This window comes from Vulpes lagopus, chromosome X, assembly GCF_018345385.1.
Source record: "Vulpes lagopus strain Blue_001 chromosome X, ASM1834538v1, whole genome shotgun sequence".
NCBI classification, from domain to species: domain Eukaryota; kingdom Metazoa; phylum Chordata; class Mammalia; order Carnivora; family Canidae; genus Vulpes; species Vulpes lagopus.
Genome location: NC_054848.1, coordinates 82,561,953 through 82,588,135, shown reverse-complemented (window position 1 = coordinate 82,588,135; position 26,183 = coordinate 82,561,953). Strand labels below are relative to the sequence as shown.

The 26,183-nt window shown below is 42.4% G+C and overlaps 1 protein-coding gene across 1 annotated transcript in view; it reads left to right on the top strand.

Moving 5' to 3' along the window:
• The window catches only part of GUCY2F (guanylate cyclase 2F, retinal), a 94,968-nt gene that overhangs the window by 55,786 nt on the left and 12,999 nt on the right, over positions 1–26,183 (top strand). The window contains exons 8-14 of the mRNA XM_041741930.1: positions 3,960–4,136; positions 6,366–6,522; positions 11,999–12,148; positions 15,397–15,545; positions 17,817–17,980; positions 18,756–18,948; positions 22,536–22,710. Of these exons, the coding sequence (XP_041597864.1) occupies positions 3,960–4,136; positions 6,366–6,522; positions 11,999–12,148; positions 15,397–15,545; positions 17,817–17,980; positions 18,756–18,948; positions 22,536–22,710 (1,165 nt within the window). The remainder of the gene's footprint in view (positions 1–3,959; positions 4,137–6,365; positions 6,523–11,998; positions 12,149–15,396; positions 15,546–17,816; positions 17,981–18,755; positions 18,949–22,535; positions 22,711–26,183) is intronic.

The window sequence follows — 26,183 nt, the reverse complement described above, 5'->3', positions numbered from 1 at the left end:
AAATTGCTCTAAATAATCTTTTCTCCACTTCCCTGGCCTCATTTCTAAGTCTATACAGGATGTTCTTCCTTTTCCATTTTAAAAATGTTGATATTTCTCTCTTCTCTTTTTATTCTGTATGTTTTCCTTGGGCTATCTTATCCACTCCCATTAATTTCATGTACCATGCTTTGCATGCTTATAGTTCCCAAGTTTATTTATCCAGATCAGACTTCTTTCCTGATCTCCAAACCCTGAATATCCAACTGTGGAATAGTTCCTCCTTGATGTCCCACAGGCACCTCATTTTTAAGATGTCCCAAACTGAATTAATCAGACTTCCCCACCACCAAAATTTTGTTTTCCCATCTGCCTTAGGTCAGATTCTCTAAAAGCTGAGCCTGACATGGAGTTTCTTGTTCAAATTACTCATTGGGAGAATGCTCCAAGAGAAAGGGAGTGAGAGAAGCAGGATAGCTCAGCAAGTATGTGATCTCTGCTGGAGACTAGCTTCTAGCTTCAGTATGATCTCATGGGAGAAATGCTGGAGTGCAAGTTATACCATGTGTCCCACCTTGAGGCTAGGGAGTTGGATTTTGTACCAGCCCTAGGCAGTCAGTCATTGGCTAAGGTCTGTGGGTGGGACTTAACCTTTAAGGTAAGTTGACTTCCATTTGATTTGGGCTCTAGGACAATTTTCCTGAGAATGGAATAGCTGTGAGTTCTTAGCCAACATTCACAGTGTCTGGGGAATGCATAGTAAAGGTGATATGAGTGGGACACCTACATATCCATTACTAAACCATCCCTGAATTCCCTATATTGATGTATGGCACTGCTATCTACCCAGGAATCCAGGTAGAAATCTGGAAGTGATTATGAAAACTTTTTCCCTCTCATCCCCTATTAAATAGTAAGAGTAATAGATAGCAATTATTGAGTGCCCATGATATAAATTTCAAATACCATAGCAAGGTTTTCAAAGACCCGTGGGATGTGGTTCCTGTCTATCTTGTGTCTTATCTCCTTTCCCTTGCACTCTGTTCTGGCCACCCTAAACCTGTTACAATTTCCTCAACATAACATGCTCTTACTTTCAGCCATTCCCACCCTGTCACTTTCACCTGCTCAACTCTTACTTGTCCTTCATGACAGTCAAGACATTACCTCTTCCAGGAAGCCTTCTCTGATCCTTCAGGCTATAAATAACTGAGCTCCCCCAGCATGCCATTCTCCCTTCCATAAGAATACATTTTACAGTAAAATACATCTGTCAGCTTATTTGTCTATCACCCCCTTTTGAATGTGAGTTCTTCCAGGACAGTTATTTCATTTTGCTTAATTCTGCATTTCTAGCATGAAGCCCAGTGCCTTGGACATTGTGGGCACACACTAAATGCTTCTTGCATTAGTGAAAACATTAATGATGCAAAAGGAAAATATAGTCAGAATTCTAGATGTTTCTTCTAAACAAATTTGGTGGGGTTTTTTTTGTTTTTTTAAAATTTTTTTTTATTATTTATTTATGATAGTGAGAGAGAGACAGAGAGAGAGAGAGAGAGGCAGAGACACAGGCAGAGGGAGAAGCAGGCTCCATGCACCGGGAGCCCGATGTGGGATTCGATCCCGGGTCTCCAGGAACGCGCCCTGGGCCAAAGGCAGGCGCCAAACCGCTACGCCACCCAGGGATCCCTTTTCTAAACAAATTTTGTAGAGTTTGGCCTGATGTTTATGTAGGCTATTTATTTTATTACCTGAATATTCACAAATAGACAGTCTATTCCACTTTTCATTGTACTAAACTTCTTTAGTCCTCCTGGCTCACTGAGCTCCATTCCAGAGTCCCCAAAAAATCAGGAAGAAGGCCACAGCCCTAGCATTCACTTACAATATGCCAGGAGAGATCTCTCTTTAAAATCTCCCTCTTTGGGCAGCCCCCGTGGCTCAGTGGTTTGGCGCGGCCTTCAGCCCAGGGCATCATGCTGGAGACCCTGCTTGGAGCCTACTTCTCCCTCTTCCTGTGTCGCTGCCTCTCTCCCTCTCTGTGTCTCTCATGAATAAATAAATAAATTTTTTTAAAAAAGTAAAATCTCCCTCTTTGACCATTGCATCGATTTTCTTTTTTTTATTTTTAAAGATTTTATTTATTTATTCATGAGAGACACACAGAGAGAGAGAGGCAGAGACACAGGCAGAGGGAGAAGCAGGCTCCATGCAGGGAGCCGGACGTGGGACTTGATCCCGGGTCTCCAGGATCACACCCCAGGGTGATGGCGGTGCTAAACCGCTAAGCCACCAGGGCTGCCCTGCATCGATTTTCTATCAGTGCCTATGATATTGTGATTTATAGTAAAAAATATGTCTTTGGTCTTCATATTTCTAGCACAGAGCTCCTAAAACCCTTGGAATTTCCTAAGTGAGAAGAATGGTAAAGTGTCTTGTGTTATGTTAATGAGACTTTCAGACCACACCTAAGGATGGGTGCTGGTTGCCTGAGAACCAACCAGTTGATTAAAAGGTTGGAGCTTTCAGTACCCCCTCCTCCCTACTATCTGGGAGGGGAGAGGGGCTGAAGGTTGAATCAATCATGGATGGCCAGTCAATCACGTCTATGTAATGAAGCCTTCATAAAAACTTCAAAGGACAGAGTTTGGAGAGTTTCTGGGTTGGTGAACATGTGGAGATTTGGGGAGAGTGGCATGCATTTAGGGAGGGCATGGAAGCTCCACATCTTTCTGCTATACCTTGTCCTATGCATCTCTTCCATCTGGCTGTTTCTAAGTTATATCCTTTTATAATAAACTAGTAATCTAGTAAGTAAAATGTTTCTATGGGTTCTGTGAGCCACTCTAACAAATTAATTGAACTGAAGGTGAGGGTTGTTAGAATCTCTAATCTATAGCTTATTTGTAGAAGCCCAGGTAACCTGGACTTGTTACTGGTGTCTGAAGTGTGTATGGGCTGGGGGGAATCTTGTAGGATTGAACCCTTAACCTTTGGGATCTGATGCTATCTCCAGGTAGATAGTGTCAGAATTGAGCTGAATTGTAGGACACCTGGCTGGTGTTGGAGAATTGGTTGGTTGTGTGGGGACCCTCTTCCCCCAACACACATAGTGGAATTGGTGAGTAGAACCTTTATCGTCATACCAAAATAGCACAAACATAATGGCTTAAAACAGAACCCATTTATTATCTCACTATTCTGTAGATCAAAAGTCTAAGTGGGATCAGTTGGGTACTCTACTTAGTATCACATGAGGATCAAGTCAAGGTGTCAGTCATTCTCAGCTTTAATTTGGAGTCTCTGGAGGAAAATCACTTCTAGGCTCAGTTAGGTTGTGTGCAGAATTTGGTTCTGTACAGTTGTAGGACTGAAGTCCCCATTTCCTTGATGGCTGTCAGCTGAGAACTGTTCTCAGCTTCTAGAGGCTGCCCACAGTCCCTGGCTTATAGCCTCCTTCCTTCATCTTCAAAGCCAAAAATTGAGTCCTCCTACTTTGAATATCTCTGACTTCCTCTCTTCCCTCCTCTTCTTCTTTTTTTTTTTTAAAGATTTTATTTATTTATTCATCAGAGATACACAGAGCGAGAGAAAGAGGCGGAGACACAGGCAGAGGGAGAGGGAGAAGCAGGCTCCATGCACCGGGAGCCAGACGTGGGACTCGATCCCGGGTCTCCAGGATCCGCCCTGGGCCAAAGGCAGGCGCCAAACCAGTGCGCCACCCAGGGATCCCCTCTTCCCTCCTCTTCTGATTTGAAGAGCTCATACAAGCAGATTAGGCCTACCTGAATAATCTCCCTTTTTCCATATAACATAACAATCACAGGAATAGTGAGGGGTTGGAGATCATGGGGCCCAACATTCAGCTTTTCACAGCAAACAGTCATAGGAAGTTTGAAGAGAAGGCATGTGCCCTAAACTCTGGTCCCCCATTGTAAAACGACAGTTGTGAATTTCCTCTCTCCCTCTGTTTCCAGATCAAGGACCTGCGTCATGAGAATATTAACCCTTTATTGGGCTTCTTCTATGATTCAGGGATGTTTGCCATTGTGACAGAATTCTGTTCCAGAAGGAGCTTAGAAGACATATTGACAAATCAGGATGTGAAACTTGACTGGATGTTTAAATCATCACTCCTGCTGGATCTCATCAAGGTTAATGGAAAGACTGAGGAAATCTTGGATTTTCACTATAGATTCGAATTTAAACATTTTGGGATATTTTGTTTTCCTTGGATCATTGTGATGATGTCACTCTTCCACCTTCCTTCCTAGGGTCTGCCCCCATCCCTTTTCATGGTCCCTTTGTCCATATCTGTTATAAGGTACTGATATAGAAGGGATTTACTTGTCCTACCCCTCTCCCCCATTTTGAGGGCCAAATTTGTCCTTACTTCCTATTGTCACTGAGCACTCTTTGCCTTAAGCAGCCCTTCCTTCCATCCCATTTCTCTACTTTCTGGATGGGGAAAAGTATTCATTCACAGATCCTTTAGTGCTGCTTAGCCTTATCTCCTGGTTTTCACCTTCTAACAGATGGTTCAGTCTAGAACTAGGGGATAGGTCTTTGCACAACATAGGTGTAGATATGGAACTCCGCATGACCAGAAAGCCAAAAGACCATAGGGTCTGTCAGGCAGCACTTCTATTCTCTGAGGCAAGACTAATGAGAGTTAAGGGGGTTCATGAATGGGTCTATGGATGGGCTTTAGTGGAGTCTATGAACTCCTTGGAATAGTATGCAAATTGTGTCTATGTGTATTTTTATGGGGCTGAACTGGTTAATCAATGACTTGTTGAGCCTCCTGCATATTGACCAGTCTTGACCTTTATACTGTGGCCTAACCCTTTTCAAGGTAGCTTTATAGACATTATCTCATTCCAATTCTCCATAAAATAAGTATGATTATCCTCCTTTTACAGAGGCTCAGAGAAGCTAAACGAGGTACACGCTGTTATATAGTGTCTGCCATACATAGGAAGTGCTCAATAAATAGTTATCAGCCAACTATTAAGTGGCAAAGCTGATAATAGAATTCAAACCTCCTGATTTCAATTCTAGTACTCTTTCCACTCATCCTATAAGCAAGGTCCCATGAGTTAAGGGAGAAACTTCTACATGACAGTCCTCTCAGGCCCATGATGAATGAAACCCAAGAATTAGATAACTCCCGGAGGAAATTTCACCCACTGCAGACTCAGCTTGGAAGTACTGGGGACTGCAGACTTTCTGAGGGACAAGATGTAAAGCATACAGATACAAAGGGATGTCAAGCCACAAAACAGTGCCAGATACTTAAAAGGGCTCAACATAAACAGTTCTGAGATGATTGCACTAGAACATGAATTGTATTTATATGTGAATGAGTAAACCCATCTGATAAAGTCCTGGTAGATTACATTTGAATGTCATATAGAATTGCCAGGCAAGCTGCAGAGATCAGCAGTATTCAGCTTTCTTCTTTTTTATTGTCTACTTTTAATTACAAAAATAATGTATTAAATCAAGTGATATAAATATATGTGGGAAAAATAATAATATTTACTCAACCCTCCTTCATATCCTTGCCCAGAGCTAACCACTGCTGACAGTTTGGTGATTAACCTTACAATTCATCTCATGTATATTTACATACATTATAGATTTTATTTGTTTTTAAAAATACACACTGTCACATAGTTTTGCCCCTTTCTATTTTTCACTTACTTTATGGTTTAGAGATGATTTCCTGTCAGTACATACAGATTTATTTTATTATTTTTAATTATTGCAGAATATTCTGTAGTTTGGATGCACCACAATTTGGACAGTCCCTTCTTGACAGGTACTCATTGTATTTTTAATTATATAATATTATGAAGTGGAGCTGCCTTAAGTATTCTTGTGTATGTCTCCTTGTGCAGATGTACAAGCATCTCTTTAGAGAAGAAGCAAACTCCCTAGGTCACAGGGTGCATGCTTTCAATTTTGATACCTATTGCCAAACTGCCCACAAGAAAGTATATACCAATTTCCATTCTGCCAACAGTGGATGAAAGTCAGGCGAGACTTTTTTGGGGGAGAAAAATCAGAATCTTCCAATTCTCAGAAATTTTATATGTATAGATCCATCCTATGTTTGAAATGTTAATAAATCTCCCAATAACATACAATTCTCTATACACACAAGATAGGATTCTTCATCAAAAGCATACAATTTTAGAGCTGGAAGGGACCTGGAAATAATTCTTGTTGTCAAAGTTTTGCTTTGCCTGCATATAAGGGAAAAGGGGCTGAATTCTGGACCATAATAGCTCATGCCATTAACAAGCTCAGAAACTGGCTCTAAAAGCACAAAATAGTTAAATAAGTTACTAAGGAAATCCTGTTTATATCATCTGCAGGGCATGAAGTACTTACACCACAGAGAGTTTGCTCATGGGAGGCTGAAATCTCGGAACTGTGTGGTAGATGGGCGTTTTGTACTGAAAGTGACAGATTACGGTGTTAATGACATCTTGGAAACGCTAAGACTCTCCCAAGAGGAACCTTCTGCGGAAGGTAAGCAAGGTATTGTACCCTTCTGATGCACACAAGGTAACTCCAAAATTCAAATGAGAATATGCACTGAATTAAAGCCTCAGGCTGATTCAACTATCCACTTTTGTTGAAAATTCAGCCTTATTTCCAAGCCAAAGGAGTTGAATGAAGTTTGCAGGCTGTAATCTCAGCACAGCCTAACCTTCAGAACAAAGCCAGTGCAATAATGTTGAGTTCCTGCTGTGGCAGGATTAGGCTGTATTGTTTGGAGACCCCAGGAGTCTCTGGAGGAACTTGCTGAGCAATAGGCACACAGTAGGTGCTCAATAAATACTTGTCAGATTGAATGGAAGGTAATTTGGCAGCTGGACCCCCACATAGCACATTCTGGAATGGGATGTCACTAGAGCCTACCCTCACTGTCTCTGTCAGAGAGAAAGAAGCAAGGAGGGGGCTCCCTGCAAGTAAATACTCTGTGGGTTGCGTGGGATGGCTTCAGACACAACTATGGTCTTCTAGTAAATAAGTAGGCATGCCTGTAATGCGCATTTGGTGTTTTTGTCTTCTATTTAGTGCCCTGGTAGCAGCACCAAACAATGCCTGTAGGGGTCATGACAGATCAAAGAAATGGGAGAAATCTGAGATGGGGAATTGGAAGTGGATGAGTGAGGGAAGAGCTGATGGAAGACAGGAAGGAAGACTAAGAAGGAGAGAAAGGATGGAGTTAAATACATAGAGGACATTTGGGCATTAAGAATTTTAACCAGCATTGCAAGGCTGAGGAAGAGAGAGTGACACAGAAACACAGAGAAACAGACAACCCAAGAAAGACAGAGGGACAGATCAAAATTACAACATATATTCTTGAAAGAATCTTTGGCAGTGTAAATTTTAAAACTGCTGACTTTACTATGTAAGGGAAACAAAGACCGAAAGACACATAAAGAATATGCATAGGGATCCCTGGGTGGCGCAGAGGTTTGGCGCCTGCCTTTGGCCCAGGGCGCGATCCTGGAGACCCGGGATCGAATCCCACATCGGGCTCCCGGTGCATGGAGCCTGCTTCTCCTTCTGCCTGTGTCTCTGCCTCTCTCTCTCTCTCTCTCTCTCTCTCTCTCTCTCTGTGACTATCATAAATAAATAAAAATTAAAAAAAAAAGAATATGCATAGATGCAGACAAGACAGCCCAGCCATTAGGGGCAGCATCTTTGTGCTTTATAAAACTTGCAGAATATTGAATGTTAGGAAGACATCTAGTCCAACTCTTGTTTTACAGATGAGATAAGTGAGGCTCAAGATTTGCCCAAGTCCTACAGCTACTTAGTAGTTCCAGGAATTCACTTCAGGTCTTTTGAGTATTGACTCCTACACATAGCTAAATTACAATTTATAATAACAATTTCCTTTTTCTGCCCATCCATGCTTTGGAGGACTTGAAGCTCCTGGTAATCACAATAAAAACTGTGCTATATTCTCTCTTTCTCCCTCTCCCACTCTCTCTTTCTGTGGTCCTATTCTTGTTGCCAACTTAATCTTATGGTTATTGTGTGGCTACTTCCAGTTTGAAAGCTTGGAGTAGTTGCCTGGTATTAATGCTAGAATGTTGGGGACAGCAGATGCATATCGTCAAGTACTTAGCTTCCTGTCAAGAAGACTCATCTATAAAAGATAAACGCAATGCCCAGCTTCCCAGAGTTCCATTTAATTCACAGGTTGGCAACTTGCAAACTTACGAAACTCTGGTCTTGGAGTGGGGAAAGGATAGGGTGTGTGTGTGTGTGTGTGTGTGTGTGTGTGTGTACCATATCTGTCTCTTGCTCTGTCTCTCCTTCTTATTGTTTCATTTCACTCTCCAAATTGCAATGGCAGTCTGGATGCTCAATGCATTCTTCACACACTGCAGCCAGAAGGAGTTTTCTCAACTGCAAATCTGATCATGTTAGAGCTGTGCCAAAATTCACTGAATGGCTTCCCATTGCTCCTAGGATAAAGTTCAAATTCCTTTACAAGGCTTATGAGCCCTGTGTGGGTTAGGTCTGGTGGACCTCTTGTACTTAATCACTCCCCCTCTATCTCTGGGCTCTAGCAGGGCTGAACTCCTTCCAGTTGTTTATTTACCCCAGGCTCTCTCTTACTCCTGGACCTTCACACATGCTTTGCCCATTCCTTGGGATACTCTTCTCTTCCCCCTCTGTTATACACTCATCTGAGTCTGGCTAGATTGGGACTCTTTGGGACTCACCTTAAATACCACTGATTCAAGAGACTTGTCATGGCCCCCCATGCTCAGCTAAGTTTCCCTCTTTATGATTCTTAGGGCTTTGAACTTTGTTGTAATACCATATTTTGCTGTATTACCTGTTTTCTTTTTTAAAGATTTTATTTCTTAGAGAGAGAGAGAGAGAGAGAGAGAGAGAGAACATAGTAGGCAGAGGCAGAGGGAGAATCAGGCTAAGCAGGGAGCCAGATGCAGGGCTCCATCGCAGGACCCTGGATCATGACCTGAACCAAAGGCAGACACTTAACTGACTAAGCCACCCAGGCGCCCCTGGTATTACGTATTTAATTAGCTGTCTTCTCTCCCAACTTAACCTATAAGCTCTGCGAAGGCAAGAAACAGGTTTGCTTCCCTTTCACTCTATACCTGGCAGAATAAATGTTTGTTGAATTGATGAACGGATGAAATAAAATTAAATAAAGATACTTGCTGCTTCCTCCTTAGATGACAGGGCTAATAGAATCTTTTAACCGGAAGGCTCTTGCAAATCTGTGGGCTCAACTTCTGTCTCCTGACTTTCAGCTCTTTGTTCTTTTGCACTTCACCATACTGGCTCTCCACAGTTGAGTTTTATCACCACAGCAAGGCTCCGAGTTAGTACTGGCATCAGCAGATGCAAAACAAGCCAAAGTAATTTTTCTAGTTTTCCTGAGAGTTCAAGTCTAATGGTAGGTAGTGACTCTTACTTGGCTCTGGAGTGGGGATGGGGAAATGGGGGTGGGTTGTAAGCGTATTCATTACTGTCCACTTTCAATTATATAAGTATAGTGCAGATAAAGCCTCATTTTAGCCATTAACAACATACATGTAAGTGCTCTTTGAAAATACTATTTGGTAATGATTGTATTTAATCATCCAGCTTTTTACTGGAGAATTTTGTCCTCTTTTCCCTTCTTCTGCTTTTAAATGAGTAGGAGAGAGGATAGCAGAAGAAACAGCTGCATTTTTCTTGCTCTGAGATAACCTCTCTGCCCTCCCTTCCAGACTGTATCAGAAATGTATTCCTGAAATCCCACAGTCAGAAATGCATTCCTTTTACCAAAGTAACATTCAATCTCTTTGGGTCTTATTTGCAAATATAAGTCCTCCTAGGCAAGAAGACATAAAGGCAAAAACCACTATAGTAAGTATGTCAGAGAATTTCATGGGGGCAGGAAAGTGGGGGTGTGTGGGTATGACAAAGGCTGGGGACATCTGGAGGACAAAGAGAGAAGATGAGTACATGATTGAAGGTGAGGCTAGAGTTCCCCATTCCACTATTTTGATCAGAATTGGCTCAAAATAGGAATTTCCAGGGTGAGTATTTCTTTCCTGGGTTTCACTAACACACCAAAATAATTACTGACCTCTCCATCCTCCTTCCTGCTTTGCAGGAGCTTGTTCCCTGGGCTCCCTTCCCAATACCCCGAAGTTAACAAGGTGAAGAGTTAGCCAGCACTTTCACACACACCCCCACCTGCAGCAGACACTCTTCTCCAGCCTTCCTTTCTGGAGTTCAACCCTGGTTTACTCCAACCTTTTCCCTCCAAGGAGCACACTGAGTCCATCCCCAGTGCTGTCACTACCTTCTCCATCATAGCCTTCCTATGTCTCTGGTTCCCTGTCCAGCTGCTGCCCCCATCCTCACTTAGGCCCCTTTCACTTCCCCTCCAGCTCTTACTGTAATAACTTCCTAGCCAGTCTCCCTGACTCCAGCCTCTTTCCTTCAATCCAGCCTGTGCAGGTTGCCAGATTAATCTTTGGAACACAGCTTTCATCAAATCCCTCTCCAGCTCCCACACCCCTACTGCCTTTTGTATTCACTCCAAATGCCTTCATTTGGCTCTCAGGGCCTCTCACCTTCTGCCCTCATTCTTCTAGCAACCCTCCCTCCCCCACTTCATCAACCCCATTTCTCATTTCTCATTATTCCTTAACAGAGCCCTTCTCTTCAGCCAAGCTAATCTGCTTACCCCAACCCCCCTCTGCAATTTGCTCCTTTCTACTTCTTGTTCTTTTGCACGTACTGTTCTTTCTCCCTGTAAAGCCCTTACCCTATCAGCTCTAGGAAACTACATCCTTGACCTTTTTAACAAGCTCCTTTAAGATCTAACTTTTCCAGGAAGCCTTCCTGGATTAATTTGATCAGCTCAGTTTTCTCTCTCTCTCTCTCTCTCTCTCTCTCTCTGTTTGAGCATGATGGAATTGTCAATATTCAATCATTTTTGACTCACAGAAATGGCAATTTCATACGATTCTGTGTAAAGTGCTCCCTCCAACTTTTGACTATTCCATTTACATCACTAATGTTTTATTATTTATTTATTTATTTATTTATTTATGAGAGTGAAGCATATAATCGGAGGGAGGGGCAGAGGGAGAGAGAGAATCTCAAGCAGATTCCACGCAGAACACACAGTCTGACAGTGGGGCTCCATCTCACGACCCTGGGATCTTGACCTGTGCCAAAACCAAGAGTCGGATGCTTAACTGACTGAGCCACCCAGTTGCCCCATTGTGTATTTCTTTATATATTTCTTAAGTGGCCCTGACATGTATTGCAGTTAGGGATTCACATGTCTGTGTTGCCCACTGCTCTGTGTTGCCCACTGCTCTGTGAACAAGGGCAGAGGCAAGGTCTAATTCATCTCTGGCGTCATTCTCCTGAACCTAGTGCCTGGTACATAATAGACCCTCAATAAATATTTGTAGAACTAACTTGAAGGAATTGTTGCATCTTTTTGCTCTGTGAGGAATAGAGGAGGCCTGGAGATCCTCTAATCCTCTTAGAGAAGACCTGGAGAAAGCAACTTGTGAATCCCTGAGCCCTGGCACAATCAAATTACCAGACACATATAGATCTTAGCAAATAGCAAATCCATGGCAACCAGAGTGGCTGTGCACTTGCCTTTCCCTGGAAGCCTGCCAATTGCTACTTGCAGGCTCAAGAGAGCAAGAAAGCAAGTGCCAGATAGTTTTTCTACTTTGAGCTTCTCTGCCTTGCCCCACACCTCCACTATATCTGCTTGCATGGTCCTGGAGTGGGGAGAGTTGGTATGCTTTTTCTGTGTGCAATTTCTTAGATTCATAGCTTTGGACCCCGGGGGGCACGCACATGCCAGTCTGTCTAATAAAAATGTAAAGCAGTCAATGAAACAGCACCCTTGGAACCTTTCAGGGTATTGCAAATGCTGTCAGTTAATCCTCTCTGCATTCACTACACAATGCTTTCTTTTCAGAGTTGCTATGGACGGCCCCTGAACTGTTGAGAGCCCCAAAGGGCAACAGGTTAGGTTATTTTGCAGGAGATGTCTATAGCTTTGCCATCATCATGCAAGAAGTGATGGTCCGGGGCACCCCATTCTGCATGATGGATCTGCCCGCCAAAGGTAAGTGGGAAGTGAGAAAAGGCCACCAGGGGCCCACCATGACCCAGATCATCAGCCTAACCCAGGCTGTTGTAATTTGCCAGAAGAGTGAATGCAGTTATGTGTTTGTGCTAACTGCCTACTAGTCTGCAAATAGCCTGTGTTATGCACAGGTGGGACTTAAAGCCAAACAGATTTAGGAATTTGGAAGAAGTTCCCCAACCCAAGAAGCTGGCCCTTTCCAAATTGTGACATAAGCCAAGGACCTCCTACAGGACCTATGTTGGCTTTTTTTTTTTTTTTTTTTTTTTTTTTAGCAGCCTCCTCTACTTTGGGACAGTTTCTGTCAGGTATCTCAGTACCCTTCATGATGCTCCTGGATGGCAAGGTCTTCCATACTTTCCCTGTGACATGCCTTAGGCTTTTATCCTCATCTTTCACCAAAATGGCTGCTGCCTGTCAGGCACAATACATAAAGGAATGATAAAATCACTGGGCAAAAGTTTGAGGGGAAACAGGATATTTGCATATCCTGAGAGTATGAACTCACTGCATACTTAGTAATTACAAATGGAAAAATATTAAGTTTACTAGTGGAGAATGATCCTGCAGATACCACCTTTACCAAATGATCAAGGCACGTTGACATCATGTACCCCCTGACGCAATGCACTGACAAGGGCACAATATCACCTTGTGGAATTTTTGCAAAAAAATGCATAACAAGCAACCCAGGAGAAAACATCAGACACACCCCAAATGAGAGACATTCTACAAAATAATTGGCCAGTACTCATCAAAAGTATCAAAGTCATAAAAGACAGGCAGAATGAGGAACCATCACAGACTGAAGCTGACTGAGACACAATAACTAAATACAATATGGGATCTTGAGTTGGATTGTGGGACAAAAAAGGGATATTAGGGATGAAATTGATGAAATTCAAATAAAGACTAGAACAGTAGTAATAGTAATGTACCAATATTAATTTCCTTCATACTATGGTTATATTAACATTAGAGGAAGCTGAGTGAAGGGTATACAGGCAATTATTATACTAGTTTGATAACTTTTCTGGAGTCTAAATTTGTTTCAAAGGAAAAACATATAAAATGTAGACAAAACAAAACAAAAAAACCCAAAATACTTAGCTATTCTTTGCCCCACTCAGAGTCCAATAGCATTCCTCTACTCAAAACTCCCTAACTGTTCCCCATCACTTGTCAAATGAAGCCCAGATTCCTCACATGACATACAAGGCTTTTTGAAATCTGGCCCCTAGCCACCTCTCTAAGCTTATCTTCTGTCATTCCCTACACTCCAGCTACCTGTGTGCTTTCAAGAGAGCTTCTCACAGTCCCTGGAATGCCCCTACCTTCTCTCCACTTTGCCCCATCCAATTTTTGTCACCTCCTCTGGAAAGCCTTCTCTGACCTCTTCAATGTGGGCCAGGTGCCCCCTCTGTGCTTATCTGTGTATAATGTCTGCTAGAATGCTTATATTGTTGGTCATTGTTGTGCTTGCTTCGGCAGCACATATATTGTTGGTCATTGTTTACCTTTTCAATTGGACTATAACCTCCTCAAGGGCATGAATTATACTGGGCTTAAGCAGAGAGGTAACCCATTCAACTCAATGGTGTTCTGGTAAAAGGCTAAGGACTCCCTTTACTGGAGAGTGAATGAAGGCAGTCACACTCCAAGGGACTGGTTTGCACGCAATCTATTACACTGAGAGTTGGGCGCTGCAATGGAGAAGCCATTACCGATATAGGCCAACCTGGGTTAAAGGAGCAGGAGCGTAATGTCACAAGGGACTGAGAAGTCAGAGGCAGAAACCTTCCCTTTCATGGAGGCAAGGGAACACTCACTATGGTATAAAGCAGCACAGTTGGAGTGTTACAGCCAATGCAGAGGTGGGCAGGACACACCAGTGGGGCAAGCAAGGTTTAGTGCCTGTTGGAGTTGAGGCTGTGGGGAGGGGGTTAGGGATAAGAAATGAGATGAAGAGATAGGGCTTGGATTTTACCCTATATGTTATGAGAAGTCGTGAATGGGCTTTAAGCAAGAAAGTGACATGGCTAAATTTGTGTTTTAAGAATGTTTTGCAGAAGGCTAGACTGGAAGCAGAGAGAACAGTTTGAGGTCTGCTGTGGGTTGCTGAGGACATTGAAGGCTAACTGTTTTCTCCTACTTCCAGGGAGTTTTCACTCTTGTTCAGTCTGCCTAATCTTGACCTCTCAGTCACTAGCGGCTTTTGGGTCTGAATAGGGAGTTTTGGAACTCCCAGTTGAAATTTGAGGCATTTAGAAACAGGACAACATAGTAGATTGAGACTGCCTGGGGTCAAATTCAAATTCTGTCATTTGTTAGCCATATGACTTTGAGCAATTTACTTTCTCTCTGTCCCTCATTTTCACTTCCTGTAAAATAAAAATAAGAGTTCCTACCTCATCTGTTTGTAGTGAGAATCTAATGAAAGAATGCATTCAAAGTCATTAGCCCATAGTCTGATACATAGTAAATGTTTCACTGAAAGTGGAGTTCAAGGACAAGCAGCCAGGGGGATCTAGATGAGGTCTTGAACTATTTATTGGAGTTCTTAATCCTCTTTCCTAGGGACCAGGCAGGGCTCACAGCATGGATCTGGCTGGGCCTGGGCCTGGGCCTTCAGGGAAGGCTAAGTGGGTCTACTGTGGGGATTGGAAACTTTATTTATTTTTTTTAAAAGATTTTATTTATCCATTCATGAGAGACACACACACACACAGAGGCAGAGATACAGGCAGAGGAAATAGCAGGCCCCATGCAGGGAGCCCTACCTGGGACTTGATCCTGGGACTCCAGGATCATGCCCTGGGCTGAAGGCAGCGCTAAATTGCTGAGCCACCCGGCGGACTGCCTGGCATTGGAAACTTTAAATGATTTGGGTGTAAGCGAAGGAAGCCAGATCATTGGAGGTATAGTGTTAGAACTGACATCAGATAGGCCACAACTAAAACCTAAAACCTAAAAGCAGGTTAAAGCTGAGCCTAAATGATACCAATAGCCCAGTTGATCAATTTTTTGCCCTCTCCTCACTTGACTAATATTTCCTTTGCTCAGATACAATTTATATGCAAGCCATCTAAGGAGAAAGCAAAGGAGATGGCTTTTCTGTGAATCTTTTCCTAATTAACCTCTTTCTTTGCTAAACCTCAATGATCTTTTCCAAATCTTGGTGTTCTTTCTGGGGTTTTATGAAACTTTCCCTTCTTACTTCTGTACAGAAATCATAGACAGACTTAAGAAGCCTCCGCCTGTGTACAGACCAGTGGTTCCTCCTGAATATGCCCCTCCAGAATGTCTCCAGCTGATGAAGCAGTGCTGGGCTGAACCTGCAGAACAGCGACCAACTTTTGATGAAATATTTAATCAGGTAAGGACTCTGTGAATCTTAGCACTGCCCAGAAGTCATCCTAAAGCCAGCTTACCCAAAACTAACTCCTCGGGTTCTCATCATATTGTGAAAGGAAACCCTTTCAAGAGAAAAAATATCACTCCTCTTGGGGAAGAAGCATTGGGGTGGTTGCTTAGAGGCCTTTGATAGTGGAATATCCCTGGTACATTCTCCAAGAGTGCAATGGTTGGTTTTAATGTTCTTCTGTATATGTTCCGGACCATCCACAGTCTGACCTAGCCAACCTTTCAGAAATAGAATTGAACTATTGGGTATTTGCAAGGTAATGGCATTGAGACTGTTAAAAGATGGGTATCATAGAATAGATGTAGGTCCTCATAGAGCCACATTTGCTTTGAAGATCCCAGAAAGTTCTGATGAGTATACCATCAAAGTGATGCTAGGTGGTTTTGAGGGATCAAGAAAGGTAGTGTTTGAAAGAATGCTCATGATGGAAGAAAGTGCAAATGGGAGTACAAAAGCAGATTTTTAAGATTCCTAGGGAACTACTTGAGGCAACAGAGTGGAAGAAAAATGGTAACCTCTCTACTTATGAGACTGAATTTCTATAGAGGCTGATTCTTTCCCTAGAGTTGGAGAATAAATAGGAGAAATGAGGAAAGGAGGAAAGGACAGAGAGAGCACTGCTGAGGGGAACTAGGGTACAGTTCCTATATTGGAACATGCAGCTTATGGTTGTGTTGAAACTACGAGATACCGAAACTGAGGGTGCTTTCTGTGAGTGCTGTGTGAGCTCTGGTGGAGAGAGTTTTGAGCCTGGCTGGAGTACAGCACTGAGATGCTTTGTGAGTGGCAGGTATCTGAGGCAGAAAAAAGAAAGAGTTGGATTGAAAGCCCGAGGGGCCCTGCATATGAAGTCATCCATGTCCCCAGCTAACAATGCCTCCATTAGTCTGGCTGGGTTTCTTGAGGACACTCAGGCAGGTGTTCAATAGTATGGAAAAGGCAAAGGACCATGAAGGTCACATTTCTGAAAACTTACCATGAGGCAAGAGAAAAAGCATTTGCCCTTGTGTTGATGCTAGAGATGATATTTCAGAAGGCAGCAGGGAAGCTGGTGATAGAAGGAGTACACATCATACGGCCTTCAAACAAGTTATTGGTGGGGCTGCCATCACTGAAATGCTTCAATGGAAGTTGAGACCATCTGAAAGACCAGGATAGCCTGCCAACTCCTGCAGCTAATAAAACTTAAATAGGAAGAGAAGGAGAAGGAGGCTCCCTGGGTTAGGCAATAGGGAAGCCTTCAACATCTGAGCAGGCTACTGAGATTACCTGTAGGACCTTTGTAGACCTGTAGATGTGGACCAGGCTCAGAAGGAAACTCCCAAGTATCAGCTTTGGGGCATTGAGTACTAAGGGGAGCATGTGTGGCCCAGCTGCGTAAGAGGATTCACTGGGACAAATTCCTAGATGTCTGCTCAGAAAAACTACCACCAGTCTTTTCATTGTTGTAAACGTGGCCTTGTGCATGCTGAACACATCAGCAAGGAGGAGCTACCCCCAAGTGATTCCAGTGCTATGCCAAGCTCCCTGCCTCTGTAGATGGACAGGGTTTCTGGAGGGCACATTAAAAATCCATGGCATGCAGCCACATCTAAAGGATCAGGGCATATAATGGGGCAAGACAGTTAGTTGAATTTTTACATGACCCTAACTGACATGAAGGGTAGATGCTAGGGCACATCATTATTCCTGGCCCCCATGGTAAGATGGTAAGAAATAGGGGTAGATCTTATCATGTGGTTCTTGGGTCATATTTAAGAGGTCAGGGAACCATCCACTGTCCAAGAACTGGTAACACAGTGGTATTAGAAGTAAGGATGATTTAGTAGGTTGATTATCCAAAATGGTAAAATAGTACTCCCTGACTTCTTTCCCCTTATCCCACTCACAAATGGCCTGGGCTCAAGATGAGATCCTATTGACTTTGAAGTGGTTACTACTCATGTGACAGCATCTGAGAGCTGGAGAATTCTTCCCAGAAGACCTTTGCTCAGACTTCAAAGAGCCAGAAGGGTGGCGGGATAAAGTACTCAGGGAAAATGAGCCTGTGAATGGGTCAGGGTAACAATGAGTTTGAGTGGTGAATTTTCCTATTTATACCTAGGTTTACTTCTTGTGCAATGGCATTTTAGAGGAAGGGATTTGTGATAAGGGGTCCTACTCTATCATCTCTGAGTTTGAAGAGTGAAAACTCCTTCATTCCTTTTTCTGTTTTACTTCCAGTTTAAAACTTTCAATAAAGGGAAGAAGACCAATATCATTGATTCCATGCTTCGGATGTTGGAGCAATATTCTAGCAACTTGGAAGATTTGATCCAGGAACGGACTGAAGAGCTGGAAATTGAAAAACAGAAAACGGAAAAGCTTCTAACACAGATGCTACCACCGTATGTGTGAACACCTGAGGAGTGTGAATCCTTGTAACAGTGTGTTCTATTAAAAATAGAAAAAAAATTGCCCATCAACTAACTGCTCCCTCCCCCTGTCCTGAACCCTCTCTACTTCCAGTAGGTTTGAGTCACACCTTCAAATCAAAGATGAATTGGAAACCAAGGGAGTAGAGCACACCTTCCTAATTTCCCACTACCTGTGGAGCATACTGGTCATTTAAGTTTTTGGTGCTGCCGTTTTTCTATGTGTCACTTCATGACTTTGCTTGGAAGCTGACCAATTAAAAGGAAGCAGTTCTTTGAGCTCCTAGAGGAGAGTAGAAGAGTTGTTTTTCTATGTTTTTCCTTCCTTAGTTCAAAGCCTTACCTGTTGATACTATTTCCAAAATTTCCAAGGCACCTGATTATGTTGTAACATGATCTTCTAGGAGATAATTGAGGAAACTGATCTCATGCAAAGCAATAACCTGGGAACATTCCTTGAGTGAAGGGACAACTGAGGAAAAAGGTTAGCTGAAAAATCTCAACAAAAACACAGACCATGGCTGTCTGTTCAATGCTGTATCCCTGAATCTGGCACAATGCCTGGCACATCATAAGCACTCAAAATATATTTATAGACTAAATGAAAGAATTAATGTTTTCATCCAGATGACATTCTTCCTCATCATTTACTTGGCAGTGATTTTGGAGAAATTGTGTTCTAGCAGATGTGTGTGTGGCATGCAGGAAGCCTTGTGTCCTCTGAGGAATAGCTGTGTCTGTTTTTCAGATCAGTTGCTGAATCCCTCAAAAAGGGCTGCACAGTTGAACCTGAGGGCTTTGACCTGGTCACCTTGTACTTCAGTGACATTGTGGGCTTTACCACCATCTCAGCCATGAGTGAGCCCATTGAGGTGGTGGATCTTCTCAATGACCTGTACACACTCTTTGATGCCATAATTGGCAGTCATGATGTCTACAAGGTAAGTTACTCAGCAGAGAAATATATTCTAGAGAGGAATTTTTACATAAGGCTCTTCTGTATATATTCCAAAATTAAAATGGAATTTTACTGAATGTTGTTATGAAAGGAGATTTATTATTTATTTATTTATTTATTTAGTTTAGTTTCAGATGTAGAGTTCAATATTCATCAGTTGTGTATAACATCCAGTGCTCATCACATTACGTGCCTTCCTTAATGGTCAACATCCAATTATCCTGTCCCCCCGGCCCACCTCCCCTCCAGAAACCCTCAGTTTGTTTCCTATAGTAAAGCATCTCTCATAGTTTTTCTCCCTTTCTGATTAATGAAGTAAAAATTTTTTTTAATGAAGTAAAATTTAAATAATATACCACTTCCATTGGTATATTATTAGAAGTGAAGGCCAGACAGAATGCATAAAATTTCACACTTTACAAAATAAGAGGATGAACTCAGGAAGAGATTGCTAGTCAGATTTCTCTTGAGCTGTTTTCTAGAACTGAGACTAAGAAGAGGTTGGAACCAAAAGGGTTATTGCACTTCAGTGGCTAAGTAGCCACAGTAACCACATCATGCTAGGTATTGAAGGGGAGACAGAAGAAGCATTGGTGCATTACCTGCAGTTGGTGAGTGCTACAGAGTTCATCTTGGTAAAACTTGTGTAGGTCTAATAGATGCTGTTAAAATTTGCTTTGGTCCCTTAAGTACCATTTTTATACAGGAGGGAACTCTGGCATTACATACATCAAAGAACTATTAGACCTGAGGCTCTTTGGGATTGCTACAGGGTAACCAAGAGCTCACCTAGTGGACTGAGGTCTAAAGAAGTCATTAACTATGAGGTTCAACCCCCTGCTCCCACCTTCCTCCCATCCCTCCAGCTGTCAATTTCCACTCTTCTTATCAAGGTTGCAGAAGATGAGCAGAGAACAGATGACCACATTCACTCATTTGAGTGCCATGCTTCCTTACCCTTGATTTTTTATGTGTCTTATCTCTAGGCAGAAAATGATTAAAAATCTTATAGCTGTGCAAGGCCATTTCCATGTTATCTGCAACATGGATACTTGTCTTATTAATGGAGAGATATGCCCCAGGCATCCCAAACTTTAGACAGCTCCTTTATCCCAGGAACCAAGGTAGAAGTGGGGAATGAGTACCTCCATTCACTGGATCCTTCACAGTAGTCTGAAATGTTCTAACTCTCAAATCACACACAGGGCAGTGTGTTTATCTCAGATTAGACAGGGCCCTTTCAGGTCAGGTAGAAAGCCTCAGGGATAGGCCAAGCCACCTAAATAGGGCTCGGAAATAGACATCATACCTGTCAATCACCAGGAGCTGCAAACTAATGAAGAAGCACACATGAAAACCACATGGAGGAAAAATCCATGGAATCAGACTACCTGTCTTAACTTGTTGAACTCAAGCAGCCTGAAGAGAAAAACAAATCACTGAAAGCTGATTCAGTTGAAACTAAAATCAAAGATGATTCAGTGTGGGCAATAACACAGCCACTGGTTTAATCAGTGCAGCTGATACTGTTCAGACAATTGTTGGAAGTCTTAGGGATGAGGCCATAAGATATTTTGGTACTTCATGGCTGCAGTAGGGAGTCAGTGGACTGTTTCCAGGATAGAGCACAGCTATACAAATACAAAAATGAAATCTATTTTTTCAGTCCTGTTTATTAAAAACAACAGTGCAAAGGAAATAAAATTGAACCAGCAGTGAGTCACCAAACCCATTTGTGTTTTCATTTTCTTTACCTGTAAAATTGGAATCACCTCCCCTGGCACTTGATAATCTGAAATGGAAGTGAGAAGGTTACTGCAGAATTATGAAGCTGGTGATTTGTTTTCAATTTCCATTCTCCTGCCACCACCCAATACCCACCAGACCCCTTTCTATACCTCCTCTGCCCTTTCTGTGTCCTTCTGCTGGCTCATGCCACTCAGAGTCCCCTATAGCAGTTCCATACCAAGGCTAGGCACTGCCCATGCTCCCTACCTTCTAATCTCCTCATCCATATCTGTGGGGACTCCTGTGTGACTGACTCATTTTGGGCAAATGTCAATGACTATTCTTTAATAATAGCCAGTCTGTGACTCTCTCCCTCACATATAAAATTTCCCTTGTACCTGTTGCCTTCCTCGGTGCAGGCAGGCATGCATATTTGAGGGCAGGGATCCCTTTCTCCAATTGCACCAGGTAAGGGAGGCCCTGTATGGAAGTATGGTGAGGTGCAAAGTCCCATGGATTGAAAGCAACATTGTTACTGGCTATATAGAAAGTTATGATGAGAGGCCTATTGTTGATCACTAAACTTTCTCTGGAGTGGAGTCATAGCCATCATCCCAGAGCTTGTGTCAAGACATACCAGTTTGGTGGTGATGATGATAGCTTGTACTTATCCACCATGCAGGCTTTAGGTGCTTTGGCATATATTAAGTTATTTAATCCTTAGGAAACTGTAAGGTAGATACTGTGATTATCCCTATTAAAAAAAAAAAGGATACTAAAGCCCCGAGAAGTTAAGTGACTTGGCAAAGCCACACAGTTTGTAAACAGTGCAGCTGGGATTCTAACCAAGGCAGTATGATATTAGAATTTCGTGGTCTGAACTATTGCACTGTTAGTGCAGTTTTCTAGAAGAACATGGATTTTAAGTGGATCCAACCTTGGTACTAGCTGAGTCTGACTGGCACATTTCATGGAAGTCCTTCCAGCTTACTTGTCTTTTGGATTTACTCAAAAAGCTTCAACTTAGTAGTTACCTAAAAGAGTAAGCACACTTCTTTTGGGAGTATGAGGAATACAGATTTCCCTTTCTTTACAGGTGTCTAGCTCAAAGGAGTTGAGGGTAGGTATTGCTGCCCCTTAGAGATGTGGCACTAGGAGACGAGGCGGTAGTTGGTGGAAAAAGATTCAGTTCTCATACCAAAGGGACTACAAAACTAACTCCATTATATTAGCAAGGCAAAGCAGAAAGACCCCTCTTTCTTTCCCTTTCTCTATACTTGCCTTAAGGCTGACCTAGCTCATTTACCTAAAGTCTTCTAGAGAAATACTTGCTAGAGGAGCACCATATGCACTTTCTCCTGAGGTGCTCTTCCATGGACATATATGGGTAGTCCCAGAAGTCTTCCCTTTCCCTTCCCTCAGGAGTTACTTTGGGCCTGCTAGTTCTCTAGGGCTCTCCAGGAACCTGTAAAGTAGCTTCATTTAGAATCTGTGGGTGTGGGACTTAAACATTAATATATATATTATATGTATTATATAATATATATTATGTGTATGTAATATACATATGTAATCACATACATATGTATATGTATGTAATAGACATATGTAATACATATGTATATATGTATTAAATACATGTACATATGTATTTTTGACATAAAGCTCCTTACATGATTCTAAAGTGTAGTTAGACCTTGAACCTCTGACAGTCTCTCTCCATCTTCTTTATTTCAAAAGAAATAAGCCTCCATCATACCCCTTAAACTCTGTAAAACAGACACACACACACACACACACACACATTATTTGCCTACTAATTCTATTTCCCCTGATTCCCAGGTAGAGACCATTGGAGATGCTTACATGGTGGCCTCAGGGCTCCCAAACAGGAATGGAAGTCGGCATGCAGCTGAGATTGCAAACATGTCCCTAGATATCCTGAGCTCCGTGGGTACCTTCAAGATGCGACACATGCCAGAGGTGCCAGTCCGGATTAGAATAGGCCTGCATTCAGGTAACGAAAGCCAGCTAATGTAAGAAAAGACATGCACATGTACTTCAAGGAAAAATTAGAAAAGGTGGGGGAGGGTAGTTCTTCTCTGATTACTGGCAGCTGGATTATCTAGGCGTCTAGTGCTGCCTAAATTCTTTATGCCTACCCAAGGTTTACTCTCTTCCCAGCACCTGTACTAACCCAGTGGGCAGCAGTCCTTGTTCTAGGTACCAAACCCTTTCAATCAACCTTTCTTGTTTGAGACATTTCCTATGTGCCTTAAGGGAAGACTAGAAAAAGGGTAGTGCACCCTTCAATACTTTATGCTTACAACTTCCCTCAACTGGCTTTTATGACATGCTCATCACTCTCTGAATGCTTTTTCTCCATTATACTCACTGGCTCTCTTAGCAACTTCTGCTCTCTAACTGTGGCTGCTCTCCTATTGTCTGCAAAGCTCTGAGTTGTGGTCTCCTTGCTCTCTGCATGTCTTGATTTCTGTTTCTCAACCCACTTCATCCTGGCTTTCATTTTCTACCATTGTCTGATCATCTCTTCTGTTTCTGTCTGCCCCTTAAATATTGATAATCCCCCAAAGGTCTATCATTCATTCACTTTTTTTCTCCCCTTACATACTCTTCTCTGCCATGTCTATGGTTTAACTACCACTTGTATGCTGATGACTTCCAGCCCCACTTCTGCACATGTCTTCTCCCTTAAGCTTCAATCTTGTGTATCAGACTTGCTGCTGAAATTTCTATCTGAATGTTCTATGTGGACCTCAGACTCAAATCTGAAACAGAATTATTTTCTTCCCACATATGCTTACTCCTCTTACCATTTCAGTTGGTGGCACTACCATTCACCTAGTTATTCCAGTTAGTCTTGGGAGTCATCCTCCTTGACTCTTCTCTCACCCTGAATTTCACCATTCAACCATTTACCAAATCTTAAGCATCTTATCTTCTAAATATTTCTTGAATCTGTCTTGTCTGTATTTGCCTCTCATGATTCAAGTCTAGGCCACCAGCATCTTTTGCCTGGATCACTGCAATAACATCTCCTTGCTTCTACTCTTGCTTCTTTCTATTGATCCTTCTTATAGTCAACAGCATAATCTGTTTATATGTCTCTCCTTCATTAGACTTTAGGTTTCTTAATTCTTTGGGGGGGATGGTGACCAAGTGGCTTAATCACTTGAGCATCCAACTCTTGGTTTTGGCTCAAGTCATGATTTCAGGATTGTGGAATTCACACTCAGCAGGGAGTTTGCTTGAGATTCTCTCTCCTTCTCTCTCTCCCCCTACCCCCTCACTTGCTTGCACACACTCACTCTCTAAAATAACTAAAAAAATATTTTTTAAAAGTTAAAAAAAATTTTAAGTAGGCCCATGTAAGCCTTGAACTCATGACCCTGAGATCAAGAGTCGCATGCTCTACTGACTGAGACAGCTGAATGCCCCTTTTAAAAAATTTCTTAAGTGGGTTGCCTGGGTGGCTCAGTGGCTGAGCATCTGCCTTAGGTTCAGGGCATGATTTCATGGTCCTGGGTTCGAGTCCCACATTGGGTTTCCTGTGGGGAGCCTCCTTCTCCCTCTTCCTGTGTCACTGTCTTGCTCTCTCTGTGTCTTTCACGAATGAATAAATAAAATCTTTAAAAAAAACAAATAAAAAATTTAAAAGTAATCTCTACATCTAACATGGGACTTGAACTCACAACCCCAAGATCAGGAGTCACTTGCTTTACCAAACAAGCCAGCCAGACACCCTTAGACTATAAGCTTCTTGATGACAGGAACCTTATCTTTTTTTTTTAATTTTTATTGGAGTTCAATTTGCCAACATATAGCATAACACCCAATGCTCATCCCGCCAAGTGCCCCCCTCAGTCTCATCACCCAGTCACCCCAAACCCCCGCCCACCTCCCTTTCCACTACCCCTTGTTCGTTTCCCAGAGTTAGGTGTCTTTCATGTTTTGTCACCCTCACTGATATTTTTACTCATTTTCTCTCCTTTCCCTTTATTCCCTTTCACTAATTTTTATATTCCCCAAATGAAAAGGAGCCATATAATGTTTGTCCTTTTTCAATTGACTTATTTCACTCAGCATAATACCCTCCAGTTCCATCCACGTTGAAGTAAATGGTGGATATTTGTCATTTTTAATGGCTGAGTAATATTCCATTGTATACATAGACCACATCTTCTTTATCCATTCATCTTTCGATGGACACCGAGGCTTCTTCCACAGTTTGGCTATTGTGGACATTGCTGCTATAAACATTGGGGTGCAGGTGTTACGGCGTTTCATTGCATCTGTGTCTTTTTTTAATAATAAATTTATTTTTTATTGGTGTTCAATTTGCCAACATACAGAATTACACCCAGTGCTCATCCCGTCAAGTGCCCCCCTCAGTGCCCGTCACCCATTCACCCCCACCCCCCACCCTCCTCCCCTTCCACCAACCCTAGTTCATTTCCCAGAGTTAGGAGTCTTCATGTTCTGTCTCCCTTTCTGATATTTCCTACCCATTTCTTCTCCCTTCCCTTCTATTCCCTTTCACTATTATTTATATTCCCCAAATGAATGAGACCATATAATGTTTGTCCTTCTCCGATTGACTTACTTCACTCAGCATAATACCCTCCAGTTCCATCCACATTGAAGCAAATGGTGGGTATTTGTCATTTCTAATGGCTGAGTAATATTCCATTGTATACATAGATCACATGTTCTTTATCCATTCATCTTTCGATGGACACCAAGGCTCCTTCCACAGTTTGGCTATTGTGGACATTGCTGCTAGAAACATCGGGGTGCAGGTGTCCCGGCGTTACATTGTATCTGCATCTTTGGGGTAAATCCCCAGCAGTGCAATTGCTGGGTCATAGGGCAGGTCTATTTTTAACTCTTTGAGGAACCTCCACACAGTTTTCCAGAGTGGCTGCACCAGTTCACATTCCCACCAACAGTGCAAGAGGGTTCCCCTTTCTCCCCATCCTCTCCAACATTTCTTGTTTCCTGTCTTCTTAATTTCCCCCATTCTCACTGGTGTGAGGTGGTATCTCATTGTGGTTTAGATTTGTATTTCCCTGATGGCCATTGATGCGGAGCATTTTCTCATGTGCTTGTTGGCCATGTCTATGTCTTCTTTGGTGAAATTTCTGTTCATGTCTTTTGCCCATTTCATGATTGGATTGTTTGTTTCTTTGGTGTTGAGTTTACTAAGTTCTTTATAGATCTTGGATACTAGCCCTTTATCTGGTAGGTCATTTGCAAATATCTTCTCCCATTCAGTAGGTTGTCTTTTAGTTTTGTAGACTGTTTCTTTTGCTGTGCAGAAGCTTTTTTATCTTTATGAAGTCCCAATAGTTCATTTTTGCTTCTGTTTCTCTTGCCTTCATGGATGTATCTTGCAAGAAGTTGCCATGGCCAAGTTCAAAAAGGGTGTTGCCTGTGTTCTCTTCTAGGATTTTGATGGATTCTGTCTCA